Source organism: Podarcis filfolensis (assembly GCF_964270895.1).
Source record: "Podarcis filfolensis genome assembly, chromosome: 4".
In the NCBI taxonomy this organism is placed as follows: domain Eukaryota; kingdom Metazoa; phylum Chordata; class Lepidosauria; order Squamata; family Lacertidae; genus Podarcis; species Podarcis filfolensis.
Window position 1 is genome coordinate 75,039,725 of NC_139607.1, and position 19,159 is coordinate 75,058,883.

Here is a 19,159-nt window from a genome sequence, read left to right on the forward strand (position 1 = left end):
CTCAAACTAAGTCCTGTGGAAGTCAGTGGGCTCTACTTCCATGTAAACATTGTAGGATTACACCATCTAATTCTATAGCTCATAAATTTTGGAGCCTTCAATACAGGTTTCTTAACCTCTCTGGCAGCAGCCTAAAGATTTTTCTGACTGCAGCTGCTGTTTCCTTCAGAGCCAGGCAAAAAAGTGGTGTTGTGTCCCCTTCCTTCACCAAAGTGAAGCTTCAGCTGGCCATTAAAAGACTGCAAATGGGAGGAGGAGTGAACAAGCTGTTCTCTGAACCAAGTCAATTCTGCACAGCTGCCTAATGGCTAAGTCAATTAACAGGTGAAGCTCTCCCTATCGGGAGGGCTTTTCTTCTGCTGGAACACAGTTCCGACACCTCTCAGATGGGGGCAATTTCTGATGATGATAGCGCTGCTTGTTTACAAAAACCACAGCATCCAAGTGGATGGTGAGAGCAAAGGAGTGAGGCATGCACAGCAGCAGTAGGAGTGGGGCAGGAGGCCACTCCAGTTGCCTCATGAGACAGAGAAGCAAAAGTCAAGGCTTGCCCCTTGGAGGGCATCTGCACAGCACAAACCAGACTGATGCTCGGAGGCCAGAAGATGAAGGCAGTGGTAGCTGGCTGCTGCCATGGTTGTGCACAATGTGGAGGATTTGTGCTGTGTAGCAGTGCCCAAGCATTGATGCTTTGCATGGTGAGTCACCCACAAAGAAACAAGGGTATAAAGCTGCCCAGAGTGGCTGGGGAAACTCAGCCAGATGGGCGGGGTATAAATTTATTATTATTATTATTATTATTATTATTATTATTATTATTATTATTATAGAGCAGGATTTCAAGTCACAGTCTGGAAGAGTACATGCACACCTTTCTCCCCATTAATGAGCAAAGGCGCTGAGTGGCGGAAACCATCTGGATATCCTTATAAGATGGTGTAGCCTAGCACCTTGTCATGCGATTTTGGTTTCAAGATGCTGTCTGCATTGGCATCTGGGTTGGTGACTGAGGCAGTTAGTTCCGGCATTTTTTTCTAGGAAAAAAGCACTGCCTATTGGCATTACCTCATGTGCATGGATGATGGGAGTTGTAGTCCAGCAACATCTAAGGGAGCATCTCCTGGCTGTTTGCATACCAGGCCAAGCTTCACCTGAATGATTTTTACCTTCAAGGCAGCTTGTAGAAGGTTAAAGACCTGTGTGTATAGGACGGTGTCTAAATTCAATAATTAATAAGAGCAAGCAACATTTAACACAGTGCCATACGTAAATGAGTTTAGATTATGAATATATTTTCTAATTCTCATTGTGTTTCTCATTGGGATTTAATATTCAAGCTGGGCTGGCTTGCCATTTTGAGCCAGCAAAGCCATAGAACTAGTAATGTATCTAAGAAATTTTACAAGCGCCACCCCAATAGGTTGTGTGCGCATCTTATCAAATGACATTCATACTTAAATGATACCAAAATCAAAGACTGAGCACACCAATATCCTTTATTCCACATCTAAAGTAAAATCAATAATTTACAAGACAAGACACAAGTATTTCTCCTAAACAGCCCTATGGGAGAAGTTACCGCATAATGCCTTCTTCTGAGCTTCAGTTGTAGCATTGCAAGCTGGCTACTGGGCACCCAAAATTGGTACACTCACTAGTCTTATTAGAGGGAAGCTCTTCCATTTCTCTCTCTCTCAAAAAACAACAGCTTTGTCTTTTAGTTTTAAAGAAATCAAGGAGAAAGAGCTGCCGAGTCCAGAGGAGGCAGCTTCCCTACATTCCTGCCCTTACTAGACAGCCAAGCAGAGGCTTGCCATGGAGTTTTAAGGAAATGTGGGCACTGAAAGTAGCTGCAGAGCAGAGATTGTACGATCTATAGCTACGAACGCAAGCATCTGTCCATTTTGGTTCCCCTAGCTTCCCATTTCCCCCCACTTCAGTTCTCTACATTTCTGCAGCAATGCGGGATTTTGTGTTGATTTCTCCCAGTACATACATTTTTGTAGGCATCTTTGATTAATATCCACATTCTTGCAATTTCCTGTAATACATGATTTTTTGCGAAATTTTTTTTAATTGGAGAATTTTATCACAAAAATCTGATAGTGTGAATTTGGAAGGGCGGCTGTGTTTCAGTTCTCATTGTTATGGAAAGTGAAAATTTGATACCTTTAACAGAATCAAATCTCTCTTCTGTTCCCATTCACAGCAGACGAGAAGAATAGGATGCAAACATCTCTTGGCCATCTTGAAAGTAAGGAAGTTCAAAGAAATACTGCAGCCCAGCACTTGAGGATTTCAAAATTTTATCCTTTGATCATTCTTTAAATATAATTTCTTTTCTCATAAATTTCTGAAGAATTGTTGTTGTTTTTAAAAAAGGATAATTTTTTTTACTCACAATTTTAGCTGCCGATACACTTTTTCAGTATTTCCACCTACCTTCAATTTAACATATACCAGAAGAGTGCCTTGTCTAATTCCACTATTGGTACAACTTCACTGTGCTAGATCCACCTACAGTGCAATGAAACACATACAGTGGTACCTTGGTTCTCAAACTTAATCTGTTCTGGAAGTCCGTTCCAAAACCAAAGCATTCGAAAACCAAGGCATGCTTTCCCATAGAGAGTAATGCAAAATGGATTAATCCATTCCAGACTTTTAAAGACAACCCCTAAAACAGCAATTTAACATTAATTTTACTATCTAACGAGACTATTGATCCATAAAATGAAAGCAATAAACAATGTACTGCAGTCACAGAATCAATCAATCAGTAGCTGAACTGGGTTCCACATAGTCACAAAAACCAAACAAAAAGAGCTGCAAAAACACAAAATAAATAGCAAAAAACAGACAGACCTCAGTGTAACACTCAAAACAGAAGTGTGGCACTCAAAATGGAAGCGTAACACTGAAAACAGAGCACATTCGGCTTCCAAAAAGTTACTTCCTTCCGGGTTTACAGTGTTGGGTTCCAAGTAGTTTGAGAACCAAGGTACCACTGTACTTCATTTGATTTTGACAGTGTTGGTTGGTAACTGTTTTATCAGTTCCAATTTGAACCAAGCAATCATTGAGAGGTAAGGCAAGACTTGACAAGCGCATTGTCCACCTCTGCTCTTTACCATGAGGTGCCTTCTAGACATTGCTGCCCCCATGGTCAAGGTTCAGGGATGATGGGAGCTGTAGCTCATCATCATCAGGAAGGTTCCTTGTTGGCTAGCCCTGGTGCAGAGCTTCAATACAGGACAAGGCAAATAAAAGGCATCATTCACCACTTCTTTATTTAAAACAAAAAACAAAACGAAAAACATCTGTCCGTTCACATTTTGGTCCTTTTCGAGTATTTCCTTAATCCTACAAGAGACAAAGCAACAAAAACAGCTCCTACTGCAACTACAAGGGCTCTCTCCCATTCTTTTGACAAGACTGGACTACTCCAATGGGAACCTGCAAGAGATAATTAATTAACCTGCTAATTAAAAACTACAGAACTCTAGTTTTCTTGTGATTCAGCGAAGCCCTCAACAGAGAGGTGTATGCAAGACTTTCGTACATCAGCATTTTCACACGTTCCACCTTTGCCCACCACTGCCATATTTCTTCAAGTTCTTCTTACAAGGTTACCTATGGCGATGCCTTTTTGCCCACACATACCAAGCATATGCCACAGAGGACCAGGACGCCCTCTGGGCCCATCTATATATATATGTATTCCATGGAGCAGATTTCTTTAAGCACGTAGTGTAAGCTTGAACCATAAGCACTACCATGCAACTGAAAGGTTGCTGCTCAGAAAAGGCTTAGAGGGCTCTGCTCATTTCAAGCTCTAATTGTTCTTGCTCTTTATGACCAATATAGGAATTTTTTTAAAAAAAAACCCAAAATGCATCAGTGTAGACAACCCTTAAAATTCATGATCCAACCCAGTTATGAATTTGGCAGATTAGATCTATATTATGAATAGTAAGTCTCCAATACACAAATACAGTTTCAAAGTCATGCCCATGAAAAGAATAGGACCCAATTCATCATGGTATTTCATGGCAACAGTCATTATCTCCCCCCCCCCCACACACACAAAAATAGTATTCCCATCTCAATACCTACTTCCCTCTCACCTTTCTGTTCAACATTGTCCTGTTCTTTCTCCATCTGGAAGTCTACAGGTCCTTCTGCCATCACTAGGCTCCTTGGAGTGTCCTGTAGGGCTTGGTTCTCAAGCGATCTCCTGGCTATTTGACAAGAGAAGTTAGCAGGCAAGCGATTAATACAGATGTTCCAGCTCTTGCGCTGATCATGTCTCCCCTTTCCTTTCAGCCTCAGGATTACCACTGAGGCACTCAAGGGAGCTTTGCATTGAAAGGCTGTGTTTGAGGCAGTCGCTAGGCTTTCTGGGAAGCCATAAGCATTCAGCACCTCATTCGGCTAGTTACTCCTGCAGAGCAGCACACTGCGCTAGATGCATTTCCACATATTGTCAGATCTCATGCACAAAATTCCACATAAAGATCTGAATTGGCCTCCCACAGAAGAGTAATCTAGGGACGGCTGATGCATAAATCCTCCAGAGGCGACACTGCAAGTTTGTTTAGTTTTGCATCTGGCAGAAAGCGCCTTGAAAATTTGTACAGAACCGTCTATTCATCACAGCCGCCTCTCTGCATTGGAGTGGAGAACCACAGGCTCCAGGGCCAAATGCGGCCATCAGACCTTTAAACTCTCTATAGACCACGGCCCCTCACTGTTTTCGCCTGGCTGGAATATGGAACTAGATCCTGCTTGCTGTTTGGGTCATTTCTTCTGCACCAACAGTTCCTAACTGGTTTCCACTGCTCAAGGTAAGTCAACTCTCATTGTTACAAGAGGAAGAAATTCTTCTATATCCCCTTTTAGCAGTTTTGGAAGAGAAAAACAAAACAGCAGTCGAATAGCTGGGGAGCCATTACCTCTGATCCTAGGACAGTGAGCCACGCAGGATTCCACTGTGGATGGAACACAAGCAGCAGCGCTGCAGTGGAAATAAACCTGGCAAAAGACAGTCAGACTCATTCACGCCTGTTAAAAGTACAAATCTAAGAGGGTTCTATACACTGCCCACCTATACTCACACATCCTTTAACAGGCATACTGTGCATTCCAAGTCAATTTCCCCACCCAAATCTGGTGTTAACAGCATTTAACCAGACTTTGCTATGCTTAAACACAAGTAGATGGACCTTCATTGTGGAATGGTCCTGCATTAAGAAAACAAAATGACTTATCCTGAAGGATCTGGGCTGGGACCCTCAAAGCTCCTTCTGGCTCTCAGGACTCCTTCCTCTCAGGCCACATCCTTCACCAGCCCTACTCCACACCCTCCCTGAAAGCATTTGCTTGGCTCAAAATGTGCCCTGCAACTGTGTTAATGCTTCTTCTTTGCATAGATGGAGGATAGAGAGTTACGCTGTGGTTTTGCATGGCTGGAATGCAGCCTATAGTATGTAGAGATAAAAGTCGCATTTGTTGCTCTAGTCCCCACTGGCATGCAGCCCTTAAGTGTTGCCCAGGAAGGCATGTCACCCTTAGGCCAAATGCAGCTCTCTACCTCTATTGCATACAGTAGAAGCAAAAACAGTCACATTGTGGAAGGTTGTGTGTCTGGACCCAGCTCCTTGTGACAAGCTTCTGCCCACAGCTGTGAAATCCTGCACAATGAATGTCTGTAAAACACACTGCTGTTTAACGAGTGCATACATAATAATTTTCTCTGGTTGCCCAAATGGTGTGTGCCCAAAGATGGAAAAAAGAAACAGTTTCAATGAAAGATGATTGGCAAATAAAACTGATGGAATATATGGAAATGGCGGGACCGGAAGAATAAGAGATCAAGGTGAGAGACTTTCTTTTAGTAGACTGGGGAAAATTTGTTGAATATATGAAGACCAATTGTATGTAATTTAAAACATTAGCAAGAATGACAAACATGAGCAGTAAGAAGTAACTTAAAGGGAGTAAAAAGGTTAAATTTGTAAATAGGTTTGAATTGGTTATGCAGTAAGATTACGATATAATAGAACAAAGCACGGAGGGGAGTCAAAGAAAATGTAAACTGACTTTCTTTAGATTTAATTCTTGTTGAAATATTGTAAAATGGAAAAATGGAAAAATAGCATTTAAAAAGCCCAATTTTCTCAACAATGATTCATGATAGATGGCTCAGTCAGTAGAGTATCTCAAGGTCATGGATTCTAGAACAACGTTGGGCCAAAGGGGGTTGGGACTAGATTACCCTCATGATCCCTTCCAACTCTACAATTTCATGATTCCGTAATCTGATTCAGTAATCTATTCTCATGCATCACTCTTTCACAAGCTAGGACCCTGGTGAAACTGGGGAGCTCTTACTGGTCCAGTAAGTGCCTGCCGGGAAGCAGTGCTGAAAGTGCTGATGACAAAGCGTTGGTAGTGAGATGGAAACTGTAGCCCTGAAACTGCTCCCACAAAGATGAACCAAGTCTGGTAGTTGTCTCCTTCATATGGACACCTGTGAGAGAGGAAAACACTGCATTATGCGAGATGCTCTTCAGTAGTTTCAAATTCCTAGCTTATCTTGGAGGTCTTGCCTGTTCATTAAGATGGGCCACTGAGGCCTCTGCAGGGGGTTAGTACTTGGTGTGGCCCAGCACTCATGAAGAACCAAGACGAGGTCTGGGTCTGTCCGCTGCAGGATTCGAACTTCCAGGAAAACAGAATCCTTCAGGAGCTTGACTACAGGATAGTCCCCATTAGCATAGTATTTGCTGTACTGTTGGTCTGCAGAATACAAATATTGCAAATCGTTACACACCACCGACTGAGAAGGATCACAACACCATGGCTTTAAAGGTTTTTATATTGTTGGAAACCACTATGATATAGCTTTATGATGCAGCAGAATATCAATATTTTTTATGAAGAAATGAATTGGCCATGGTTTACTGAGTTGGTGGATGCTGTAGTTCAGGCTTCCTCAACCTCAGCCCTCCAGATGTTTTTGGCCTACAACTCCCATGATTCCTAGCTAGGGATTTGTAATCTCAAAACATCTGGAGGGCCGAGGTTCAGGAAGCCTGTTGTAGTTCATTTGCAGGGCCCAAGGCACCCTACTCCTGCTTGTAGCCTCTTGTTGTAGCTGTCTTACAAAGATCTAGCAGCGTGCCCAATTAATCCCTCCTAATCATCAAAATGTGTTTGTATCATGTGCAGCCTTCTATTGTCTTTTTCCTTGGAAAGTCAGTCAGTAGACACAATAATCACATTGCACCATGCACAACTCTTAGCAGGAAGTTTGCTGTTCTCGTGAAGTTACTTCCCCATAAGTCCCTTTGTTCCAGTTCAGTCTTCGGGGAAAGTTTGAAGATTGAGTTTTAGGCTTCCAAGTTTTGTCTGTTCACGCTATTGCAGAGGGATGCAGACAGCTACTAAACAGCCAATTCTTTACAATACATGCAAGCAAGAAGTACACGAAGTGGAGAATAGAGGTGTCAGAAATTATGACAGCCATAGATTTTCCTCTCATTGACATGATGACACTTACTAGTAGCAATTCTAAGCTCGAGGCTGAGTGGGCCAAACTGAGTGATTGACGGTGGAGGCGGCAGGGTGAAGACTTGTACCATAAGTGGGAGGAAGCTCCCTGTTGAATACCTGCAGCTGACATGCAGTCTAGTGAAGAGCAAAGATAAAGAAGTTAGGTATTGGGGAAGAGCCATAGCTTGGTAGTAGAGCATCTGGCTTTGCAATCAGAAGGCTCCTGATTCAATCCAGGGAAGGACCTATCTCAAAACTTGAGAGCTGCAGCCAGGCAATGCAGACAATAATGTGCTAGATAGACCAATAGCCTTAACACTGTAGTTTCATATGTGCCCAGATGCCATTATGTGTGAGTGCCAGTTACGATTACCTGAAGGTGCTATCTTGCATGAGTGATCCAGTGTTCCAGTTTTTGACATCATGGTGTGCTACCAGCTCATTTGCATATATGCCCTGATCGCCTGCTCCCTGTTTTTAAACATTAAAGATTAGTTGGGATTAATCCAGTTTATTTGCCCTGCAATCCTGCACCCAGAGAAGAATGAAGGAAACCTAAGAAGAGTCAAACATTTCTGAACCATAAAGTGCACTCTTGATAATACCTGTAAATTTAGAGGGGTTGCATCAATTGCTCACTTTCTCTGGCCTTAAGAAATTCAGAGCTTCCTGGTGGATGGGAGGTTGCCTGCTCTTGATGACGTTACAGTCCTTCTGAAGGAGCCTATACAATTGGGCTTAGGTGGCCTTGGTGGCACAGAGTGTGCTTCCATCAGCTTTGGCTGGTGGCCCAGCTGTGCCCCTATCTGGGTAGGGATAGTCTAACTTCTGATGTCTATGCCCCGGTAACCTTTTGGTTAGATTACTTCAATATGTTGTACCTAGGGCTGCCTCTCAAGACAGTTTGGAAACTTCAACTAGTGCAGAATTCAGTGGCCAGGCTGCTCACCAGGGAAGACGGTTTGAGCATATTGCACCGATCCCGGCTCAATTGTACTGGCAGCCAATGCATTTCTGGGCCCAATTCAAAGTGTTGATTTTGACCTAGAAAGCTTTAAAATGGTTCAGGACCATGGTACCTCAAGGATCACCTCTGCCCATATGAACCAATTTGGTCATCTAGCAGATTACTTTCCTCAGTAAAAAGGTAAAGGTAAAGGGACCCCTGACCATTAGGTCCAGTCGTGGCAGACTCTGGGGTTGCAGCGATCATCTCGCTTTATTGGCCAAAGGAGCCAGCATACAGCTTCCGGGTCATGTGCCCAGCATGACTAAGCCACTTCTGGCAAACCAGAGCAGTGCACGGAAAGGCCATTTATCTTTCTGCCGGAGCGGTACCTATTTGTCTTCTTGCACTTTGACGTGCTTTCGAACTGCTAGGTTGGCAGGAGCAGGGACCAAGCAACGGGAACTCACCCTGTTGCAGGGATTCGAACCACCGACCTTTGGCAAGTCCTAGGCTCTGTGGTTTAACCCACAGCACCACCCGCATCCTACTTTCCTCAGTACCTTGCCCATTCCTGCCTCCCCTCACCCCTGTACATTTTCAGATCAGAGGGCATATGCATGGATTTACAAGGGCTTTATTAACACAGCCCATACTAGCCTATGCTTTTCTGTGTATCTCTTCCCACTATGCCTGGGGACCTCAGCTATGGAATGGCCATGCAAGAAGCTCCTTTTGTTGACCCCAGACTTACCTAAAACCAGAATAGTTCATCCGGGTATAATAGTGTAGTGCAGTCAAAGAGAAGGGTTATAGCTCAGTAGTGACTTTGCACGCAGAAGGTCCCAGGTTCAATCCCCTTCATCTCCAGGTAGGGCTGGGAATGTCCCCAACCTGAAACCTTGGAGAGTTGCTGCCTGTCCATGTAAATGATACTTAGCCCCGTAACTATGGGTGCCCAGGGCTGTGGGTGCCATGCAGCGTGCACCAAAATTTGTGGATGTCCAGCCCCTTCATGGGGAATTTTTTGGATGCTCTGGCACCCAGGGCCCAAGTGAGTTGGCACCTATGCTGTTCTGGATGGCCCAATGGTCTGATGCAGTGTAAGTACGTTTGCAAGCTGGTTGATTAAATCAGGAGCTTTCAAGGCAGGTGGTTTTGTATTGGAATCCTACCAGAAAAGTAGTTCCGCAGGAAGAGAGTGGGAATTTGTAGAGGACAAAGGCATCGTTCTTTGTCACAGGAACACAACCACTGCCATATCCACTGACAAGATGCACAGAGTCCAGAATTAATGACGGCAGAGTCACATCCCTGGACACTGCAATTGAGAAGTAGCCATCTGGAGTGCAGTGTGTAGTCACTGAAAAATGAAAGCCAAAAGCATTAGCATGGAATTCCACCACAGACTTCTCATGGTTTCTAGCATTAACCATCCTTCCTTTTGTTGCCGCCTGGCTCCAAATGGTAGGCAACCATTTCAGCCATAGGAGGTACCAGGGCCACAGTAAAAGAATCCATTCAGATGCCTTACATTTTTCTGAAATGGAAGCTGAAAACATCCAATTCCAGCAAATTCCAAGGTGCACCTTTTAAAATGTGGATTTTTTTAAAAAAAAATGCTTACCACATAACTAGATTTCCTTGAGCCTGCTTCACTTCTGTGGTTCTTCCCCTTCTCTCCATATAAGCCAGGGAGAAGAGTTGCTTAATTAGACATTGCCTTGCAAAATATGGATTTGTGCAGCTAGGATGAAAGCTGTTTTCTAGACTGGAAATTCAGTTTCCCTTGACTTCTCTGGAACGAAGTGTTTTGTTCTCAAACCAGAACCTCAAAATATGCCTAAAGTACACTTCTAATGCAGGTGTCTTTTTTTTTTTTAGAATGCCCAGCTTACCTGTATTGCCATAGTAACAAGGAACACGATGATCTTCAGTGGTATAACAGCAGCCTCTCTCTTCACATTCTCCCTGGGACACAGGTTGAGTGGCACAGGGAAGGCGGTCTTGTCTCTGCACTCCCTGGCATACGCTGCTGCTTGGAACATCTAAAGCTGAAGGCCAGAGTGTTAGGGTTTGTTGTTACATCATCCCACTCATCCTAGGAACACATTTCTGCTGTTGTTGAAGTACTGCCTTTAGCCTATCCTACACCATTGCAAATATGGTAGTCAGCATTTTGGAATGCTCCAAATCCACATTTAGAACAATCATGGGAGGGATTTATGGTGGATGAAAAGCCATATTTCCCTCCCTTACAAGACACAACAGAATTTATCATAACCTGCAATTCTGTATTGACACAGGGGGCCCTCTTCCCCTTTCCCACCTGATGTCCTATTCTCAACCAATAATGGACTTTACCTTTGCTTCTTTCTGCCAAGTAATTTGGGGTGACATTTAGATTCTACAAGTTTAGATTCCAAAGTTGCTATACCTGGCAAATGGGTTGGGCATTTCAGGTCCTCTTCATAAAGAAGCACTTTCCTAACCGCTTCCAGTCCTTCAATCCTGAGAGTCATTAAGAAGTAGCTGTTCTGTATTAACAGACAAGGCAAGGCATGTTTGGAGATTTCCACTAATTGGACTAAGGCAGAGATTACTCCCATAACTTGCACGCTTATTAGAAGACAACAGTTTTCTACTATGCAATTATAAAAGCCCATTCCGCACGATTCATGATGCAAGAGACTGTTGAGGAATTCATTCATGAGTAACCTGGTATGAGGATCCTTCATACATCCACCCAATTCATGTAACTTATTTCAGTGACTCACAACTGATCCTAGTGTGACTGGAAATATTTGTCTATATGGTCCTTTATAGCAACCCTCTATGTCCCAGCAAAGGGTCAAGTTACTACCTTTTTGATAAAGAAACATCCAGTATAAGGAACAATGACCACTGTAGAGCCTTCTGGTTTCTGAGAGATGGAGACACAAGCAGATCTGTCAAGAGGATGGGACTGGCCTTCTGAATCTAGGAAAGAAATTGGTGCCCTCTTTGAGATCTATCCATGCAATGTCTTCATGCCAGGGGTCAAAGCTCTCACCCTGTGTATCTGAAGAAGTGTGCATGCACACGAAAGCTCATACCAAGAACTAACTTAGTTGGTCTTTAAGGTGCTACTGGAAGGAAAAAAATTTGTTTGTTTTGACCCTTACATTGATTATTCTCAAACGGTTTGGCTCTAGTCAGTACAATACTTTTTAATTAGTCATGCCCTACAGTCTTCAATCTTTCTCTGATGTGTACAAATATATTTTTTCCTTATTACCTAGCATACTGATCTGTTGTTGAAATATGAATCTCAACCCAGTCAAAACCAGCTTCTTCAGTGAAACTGCAGATTAATTCTACTTCTCTATTCCTTACAGTATCGCAAGGCTGGTCTGAAGCCAAGGTAAGATTATCGCCCCATTATTCCAACTCTGGTGTCCCCAGATTGTATGATACAGACCAACTGCCATCAAATGCCTGTTAGCAAAGCCAACACAGCTCCTGATAACAAAAATGTGCGCATCAAGCAGTCCTTCATTTCCAAGATATAAGGATCAAGTACACACTACATTCAAGTTTGTAAGGTAAAGGTAAAGGGACCCCTGACCATTAGGTCCAGTCGTGGCCAACTCTGGGGCTGCGGTGCTCATCTGGCTTTATTGGCCGAGGGAGCCGGCGTACAGCTTCCGGGTCATGTGGCCAGCATGACTAAGCCACTTCTGGCGAACCAGAGCAGCACACGGAAACGCTGTTTACCTTCCCGGTGGAGTGGTACCTATTTATCTACTTGCACTTTAAAGTGCTTTTGAACTGCTAGGTTGGCAGGAGCAGGGACCGAGCAACGGGAGCTCACCCCATCGCAGGGATTCGAACTGCCGACCTTCTGATCGGCAAGTCCTAGGCTCTGTGGTTTAACCCACAGCGCCACCCGCATACACATTCAAGTTTGTAGAGCTTCCTAATTCTTATTATGATGGCTTTCCTTCACAGGCTCATGATTTCCTTGCCCTTCCAGTGTTATAGATAGAATGGCAGCTGCTTCACAAACCCAGGATGCTCTCTGCTTCTTTAACAGCCAAATGCAGAAACTTGAGTGGATCATTTACCACCATTGCCTTCCCCCACCCCAAAAAATGTAGGAGTGGGATGATAGGGAACCTCTCTCATGTTGAATCACTGCCTGGGTTAACACTTCAGAGCTTCAGTCAGGAGGAAAACTGACCAGGTAGTGCATTTCTCTAAAGCCTTTGTAACTGTACTTGTGTCAAGGCCTCCCAGCTCTTTGACACCATCTGCAAAGACACTCTAGCTTTTACAAGCACAGTTTCCCCTCCGTAGTCCTATGACCCACTGAATCACCACGATGGTTTAAAAACGAAGCTCTGATTATTGTACTAAAGGCAGGCAAGTTCCTATGCTCCACATAAGAAAAGGGTCTGCTTGAACAGCAACCCTGTAACTAAGGACAAATTCATAAAAGCAGATACAGTATAAAGAGTCGCTCTGCAGCTGTTTTTTTTCCACTGGGAGTTGGAATTTCCTCTTGCAACACAAAGCCCAAATTAATGCAAGGACAGCAGCCATTTGAGGAACCACTAGCAGCACCCAATAGCTTTAATATCAGATCAGTGTGAGCTGCACCTGTAAACAGGCCTTGATTGGTGTAGCAGCCAGCTGGGTGTCCTCTGCTTGGTTGTCCAAAAGAAGTATGGTTTAAAGAGGAAAAGGGAGAACAGAAGCCTACAGCCAATCTTCCCAATCCCATGTCAGTCTACTAGAGACACTCAGTCTAGTCAGAGGGAATTACAGAGGGAAAGGGTATAATTCACAATACACCAGAAAATATAAAGCTTCTGTCTGAAACGCTAGGGCCAAATCCCCCAAAAGTCTCCTTTAAAAAGCACCTTCGATAAGAAACTGCTTACCTCGAACAGTAAGAAAGTGAATTATCTCTGAATGGTTTGCAGGTAAGGTGAAGTGCAAGCTGTCCCTTCCACAATACAGCGTTCTTCTGCTCCACAATCTTGGCAAATCTTTAAAGCTACTAGGAGCACCCAGAACTAGAGACATGAACAAACAAATAATCCAGAAAAGCATTGTGCCCAAAGGAGCCCAAAGCCATTTTACTACTGTCATCTTGTCTTAACAACAGTGACCACGCCTCCCAAAAGTCTTCATATATAGGCTTAACTAAACTGTGATTGGACAGAAGAAAGGAAGGGGTGCGGTTTCTTCAGGCCAGGTAGAACCACAACGTAATGGAGACATACCTGCATTACAGCCAGCAGATGGCAGTAATAGGGTCTCTTCTAAAGGCTTGCAATGCTATGAGAATGCCTGGAGGAGGAGAAAGAAGAGCATCCTACTGGGAAGAACAGAATGAAATCAATGTACATCTTTCCACTGCCCTCCTGTCTACATTCCAGAAGCACCTGCTCCATATCTATCCAGCTTTATTTCTTCTGAAATTAGTTCTCTAAATCTATCTATATTTGCCAATGCAAAATAAACCAATTTCAAAATGGCAATAAAAGAGACAGCATCTGAAAATCTCCTCTGCTCTTTTACTGGGTCAGAACGATAATAAATTGTATGTGCGGGTGAAAAACAAAAGATGTAGATGAATGGGAGGAGGAGGCAAAAGACTTGGTTTGCACAAAAGCCAGCGGTCTCTGTTGCCAATTCAGGCAGGGCTGAACAATGTAGCCGCCTGCTTGGTAAATGATGCAAATGATTTCTATAACTGTGAGGCACATTCTTCAGCATGCTATGTTTTTCAATGTATTATGCAGTTTTCTGATCTTTTCTTGGAAGTCTCATTTCGTAGTTCATCTATAGAAGCAATAGGGAAAAGAATCAGAGACGGAAAATGCCTGCAACTTGCAACTGAACCCTCTCCAGAGTTGGGCATGCTGACTTTGAGGCAACTACCACTTGCATAGGATTGGGCTGTCAGGCTGCAATCCAAAAGAACTTATTTGGGAGTAAGGCCCATTGAAATCAATAGGATTTACTTCTGAGTAAACATGTATAAGTTCACCGTGCACTGGGTGTCCAAACCACCAAGGGAAGATAGATGGCCCTTAACAAGTAATTTGTAGAAAGTTAGACATTGAGCCGGTTTTGTTTTTCCTGTCGTTGCTGCTTTGTAGCAAGAGAAGTTGCATTTTTAACATGTTAAAGACAAATAAGCGTCTATCAGGAAACGTGATGGCAAGGGAATGCTCTCTTTCCCAAAGAACCAGAAGCAGCTGCCACAGACGATCCATGGCTCTAACAGCTGAAAGTGCCCAAAGTATTGGATTTGCATGTAAAAGGTCTAAGTGAGGAACCAGAGGCTCCCAAAAATTTGCTGAACTACAACTCCCATCAACCCTACCAAAGCATAGCTAAAGGCCAGGAGCGATGGGAATTGTAGTTCAGCAACATCTGGGGAGCCAAATGTTCCCCACGCCTGAACTAAGTTCATCTCTCTGTTCAGTTGAGCAGAGTCTTGTGCTAAGCACTCACTGCCAAGGATGTGGGTGGCGCTGTGGTCTAAACCACCAAGCCTTGTGGGCTTGCTGATCAGAAGCTTGGCAGTTTGAATCCCCATGATGGTGTGAGCTCCCGTCACTCTGTCCCAGCTCCTGCCAACCTAGCAGTTTGAAAGCATGCCTGTGCAAGTAGATATATAGGTACCGCTGCTGTGGGAGGGTAAACAGCATTTCCATGCACTCTGGCTTCTGTCATGGTGTTCCATTGAGCCAGAAGTGGTTTAGTCATGCTGGCCACAAGACCTGCAAAGCTGTCTGTGGACAAACAGTGGCTCCCTCAGCCTGAAAGCGAGATGAGCACCACAACCCCATAGTCGCCTTTGACTAGACTTAACCGTCCAGGGTTCCTTTACTTTTTTAATCTTACCTAAGCACGCACTACCTTACAATCTAACCCACAAACGTTTTAATACATGTATACGATCAGAGATTATTCAAACTGCAGGGTTACCAATGGACCAAAGCAAGGTTTCCAAACTTGAGTCTCCAACTGTTTTTGGACTACAACTCCCATCATCCCTAGCTAGCAGGAGCAGTGGTCAGGGGTGATGGGAACTGTAGTCCAAAAACAGCTGGAAACCAAAGTTTTGGGAACTCTGGACCAAAGAAAGCAACCTGGCTGTTCTTGTGTCTTTTACCAGTGGCTTGATGTGAAGAAATGGGCAGACACACCTTTTCACAGCCAGGAGATTAACATTATTATCTACTAATGTAAGCACATCAAGATAAATGCAGCAAGAAAGGCCTGTTGAAAAGTCTGTTCAAAGCAAATCCCTATTTAGTTTACAAATGTGGGAAATTCAGAATGCTGCCACTTTTTATGAGCAGAAGCATTCTGCAACAGCTGGAATATAAGAAGCATTCACCAGAATTTCTGCCACGGAGATGCCATGTTTGGTGGACTCTACACACATATAAAAAAAACACTGTGAAAATGTTTTTTTTAAAAAAAATTTGAAAAATACATTGAATTTTGCATAGCTCACTGTTGCCATCTTGTGTCACATGTGCATATTGTACTTTACAACACATTTAAAATGTTTTATTTGCAGCTGTGTGACTGAGTCCTTTGTTAAACCTTCTGCTGATCAGTCCTGCTGTGCATGAAGCCTCTGGTTGTGAGCAGGTGTCAACACTAGAAAGTCAGGCTCTGTTTTTACAGACCAGTCTTATTCTTCCCCCTCCATTTCTATAATAGATAGATAGATAGATGATAGATAGATAGATGACAGACAAACAGATAAAAATCCTGAAAATTAAACACAATTGATTTCAATGGAATTCTGAGCGGGAAAACACAAGATCACAGCTTTTGCATTTAGGAAAGGAGGTGGACCTGCAATGAACAGAAATGCAATGCAGCTCCCGTGTGTGTTCTGTAATACTTGTATAAATGACAGGCTTTCCTATTGTGCAAAGGAAACAAGGCATGAAGGAATGGGGCCAGCCCACCAAAAACCAAGAAACCATTTCATGCACTGTACTGCACCCATATGTATTTGTGACCCCATCCCCCCAAAAAGGGAGTAGGATCCAGGAACCCATGCTAAAACGCACTTGATGCCCTCCCCAGCCCCAGTGTTTCAAGCTGTGAATCAGGCAAGGAAACATATGTAGGCAAGGGTGCCAGCTTGAATAAAATATTGGGGTGGGCAGGTAAGACCCACCCTGAATAATCAATCACATGATGCAGTGTGTGTGTGTGTGTGTGTGTGTGTGTACTCCCTCCCTCCCTCCCTCCCTCTCTCTCTCTCTATATATATATATGTGAATGGCAATGCCCATTAACTTTGGGAAGAGGCTCCCTCTAATATTTTAGGGTGGGGGCGAAGGGACCTCAGGCCATAGGACTTGGCTCCTCTGTATGCAGGGAAAAGTGCAGTGAAAACATCCAGGAAAGAAAGAGTGCAGTTCTGAGCAGAGCTGGTGGAGAGGAGAGGTGAATGACATAGCTGGCCACCTTCATTATGTCCAAGGTAGACATGTGCAGTTGACCAGTTAATTGAGCAAAGTGAATTTCCCCTGGAATTGGGATTAAATTGGGGGGGGGGATAATTAGTCCTTGGTGGGGAATGGAACAGGGATTCAAAGATAGTTTGGGTTTGCATTGACACACACACACACACACATCCCAAAAAAGTCCATGTTTATTCGTCTTCCTCTGCACTGTGAAGGGAGAGCAGCACATATCCTGGCTCTCTCTGATCATGTAAAATTCATCATTTTCCTCTTCCTTTTTAGTGTGTGGGCTCCAAGGGAAAGCAATAAAATTGCACATTTCTCTGGCACTGAGGCTGCTGAACATTGCAGTCATTAGCATACTAGCTACAATAAAAGATGAAAACAGGGTAACTGTGGAAAGCTGTGGACATCACCAGTGACCTTCTGCCAAAGTAGCTCCACCCCAAAAATCCTACTTGAAGTCTTCTATTAATTTTATGGCCAAAAGTGATTTTCTCTCAAACATCCTTTGCAGAAACAATCTTCTTCCCTGTTTGTTTTGTTTTTGTAAGATTGTTTGCTTATGTTCAATTAAAGGGGGAGGGGAACCTGTGGTGAGGACTTTTTAATGCTTCATCTGATCCCTAATAGTATCCATCTGTCTTGAGAGACAATGGAGAGCCCCTCCAGGGGTGAAGTCAAATCAATGTATTATGAGCAACTCCCTGGAGTGCAAGCCTGGGTAGTATGTATGGAGGTCCTCGTTTGCCCAGATGACAATACTCTCTCAGCCTTGCTAATGTGGTCCAATGGAAAGTAGAGCAAAGTGTTTGGCACCAGCTTGGCTGCAGGAGTTGCCAGAAGGAAGCCTACAAGCCACCATCCAACCATCTTAGGGACTGCACTCCAGATTTGTGTTGGGTTTACTCCTTAGCCTTTTCTTCTCCTGAATATATCCTACAAGGCAGCAGAGGTTAGAGTTTTCCTTTTCCTAGATGGGCTACCTTCCCAGGTTGACGAGTGCCAGCTGCCCCTCACTTTCCTCTACAGTATGTGCAGAAAATGCCTTCTTGACCATTGGACTCCCTCTTGAACTTGTCTGCTCAATCCAGGGCAGCTTGTCTTTGAATCCAGGGGAAGTCCCTAACTTACTGAGGGTTTGAGACCCATCAGCTACCCTCCCCTGGTTTAGCAGGCCAGTTGAAGCCATTTCCCTGGGTGTGGCTGCTGTTGCATGCTGACAGCTTCTAGGAGCCATGGATGAGAGTGGAGTGCATTTTATGTATGTACTGGTTTATTTCTATCCCACCTTTCCTCCAAGAAACTCAATGATGTATGTCCATGATTCACAGCAACTTTATGAGGTAGGTTAGGTTGAGAGCAAGTGACCAGCTCAAGGTCTCTTGGTAAGCTTTTGGTAGAAGGTGTCTAGGAATTTAAATTGATCAGCACCATTCAATCAGGTCATAGACCAAGAATTGTATTTAGTATGTGTGCAGTGGTATACCACAGGAGTTCTGCCTTCAGGGAACACCTTAAATATTGATAAATCTGCCAAGCAGCCCCTGAAAAATAGGAAGTTACATGGAAATTTTAAATGTTACAGAATATCCCAGAGAATGTTTTGGGGTGTGTTCTCAGTTCACAAAGAGCACTGAAAACGGAGAATATACCTTAAAACACACCTGACTGACTGTCATACCTTCTACGTTGCGGAGGAAGATCAGCGGTGGTCTTTCAGAAATCTTCTAATTTAGGACCCCCTGACAATATTTATGCAAGCATTCTCCCGAAACATTTGTCTCTTTATGTGTGCAACTATGCAGATATGTCCCTGGGACCATGCTATTCTGCATAGTCTTTTCTTCATCTTGCTTCCTTCTCCTGGAGGCTCTTCTCTGTTTTCCCTTCACCGGGGCAGGGTGATATTAATTTTTTGCTCTGCTAGTCAGAAGATTAGAAGTATTAAGATGTATGCGGCATAACAATGCTTACTTTTATTTTTTATTTTTTTTAATTGGTGGGGAGAATAAACAGGGCTGCTGCAGTGACAAAGAGGGTTATCTTCTTGTAGCTGAGCTATCTTGCAGACACTGCCATTGGCTTGATTTTAATTGTTCCCAGATTTCATGTTTTGCTAAGCATTTCTTTTCTCTGTGCATCTCCAAAGTGTGTGTGT

At 43.6% G+C, this 19,159-nt stretch overlaps 1 protein-coding gene across 1 annotated transcript; it reads right to left on the bottom strand.

Annotated features, from left to right (window-relative positions):
* Positions 1–3,273: 3,273 nt before the first annotated feature.
* On the bottom strand, positions 3,274–13,617 carry ZP4 (zona pellucida glycoprotein 4). The gene is made up of 12 exons (XM_083611805.1): positions 13,429–13,617; positions 11,367–11,482; positions 10,941–11,040; positions 10,402–10,557; positions 9,679–9,866; positions 7,931–8,028; positions 7,565–7,692; positions 6,612–6,801; positions 6,394–6,532; positions 4,956–5,034; positions 4,128–4,241; positions 3,274–3,456 (listed from the first exon to the last, which is right to left on the bottom strand). Exons 1-12 carry the CDS (start codon positions 13,598–13,600, stop codon positions 3,329–3,331), a joined length of 1,608 nt encoding a protein of 535 aa, XP_083467931.1. The 5' UTR covers positions 13,601–13,617; the 3' UTR covers positions 3,274–3,328.
* Positions 13,618–19,159: the final 5,542 nt, after the last annotated feature.

What these genes read in the sequence shown, in the direction of transcription:
- ZP4 (XM_083611805.1), bottom strand. Translation starts at nt 13,600, where the DNA reads ATGCTTTTCTGGATTATTTGTTTGTTCATGTCTCTAGTTCTGGGTGCT. An exon ending in GGCAGGCACTTACTGGACCA is followed by an intron (nt 5,035 to 6,393) that starts GTAAGAGCTCCC and finishes GTCTTTTGCCAG; the next exon opens with GTTTATTTCCACTGCAGCGC. An exon ending in TCACTGTCCTAGGATCAGAG is followed by an intron (nt 4,242 to 4,955) that starts GTAATGGCTCCC and finishes CTTGTCAAATAG; the next exon opens with CCAGGAGATCGCTTGAGAAC.